This window comes from Eimeria mitis, genomic scaffold, assembly GCF_000499745.2.
Source record: "Eimeria mitis Houghton genomic scaffold, Emh_scaff1532, whole genome shotgun sequence".
NCBI classification, from domain to species: Eukaryota; Apicomplexa; class Conoidasida; order Eucoccidiorida; family Eimeriidae; genus Eimeria; species Eimeria mitis.
This window is the reverse complement of record NW_013569672.1, coordinates 10088-10477: the sequence shown is the minus strand read 5'-3', so window position 1 is coordinate 10477 and position 390 is coordinate 10088. Positions and strand designations below refer to the sequence as shown.

The 390-nt window shown below is 51.0% G+C and overlaps 1 protein-coding gene across 1 annotated transcript in view; it reads right to left on the bottom strand.

Annotated features, from left to right (window-relative positions):
• EMH_0039030 (uncharacterized protein) overlaps window positions 1–363 on the bottom strand; it is a gene marked incomplete at both ends in the record, with an annotated part of 815 nt that extends 452 nt beyond the window's left edge. Inside the window, 2 exons of the mRNA XM_013495353.1 lie at window positions 3–188; window positions 305–363. Coding sequence (XP_013350807.1) covers window positions 3–188; window positions 305–363 — 245 coding nt within the window. The remainder of the gene's footprint in view (window positions 1–2; window positions 189–304) is intronic.
• Window positions 364–390: the final 27 nt, after the last annotated feature.

Sequence of the window (390 nt, the reverse complement as noted above, 5' to 3'; positions counted from 1 at the left end):
TCTGTTGCTGCTGTTGCAGTTGCTGTTGCTGCTGCTGCTGTTGCTGCTGTTGCTTCTGTTGCTGCTGCTGCTTCTCCTCCTCCTTCTCCTCCCCCTCCCCCCCCACTCCTGCTGCTGCTGCTGCTGCTGCTGCTGCTGTTGCTGCTGCAGGTTTGGTCGTTTTGACCGGGAGATAGAGGTGCCAATCCCTGACGCAGCTGGGCGTTTATCTATATTAAAAAAAAAAACAAAAAAAATGAATCTATCTGCTGATGTGAACCTAAATGCTGTTGCTGCAGACAGCCACGGGTTTGTTGGTGCTGACCTGCAGCAGCTTTGCTTAGAAGCAGCAATACTCTGTCTCCGGCAGCAGATACACTCCATCGACTTCACACAAACACAAATAAACCC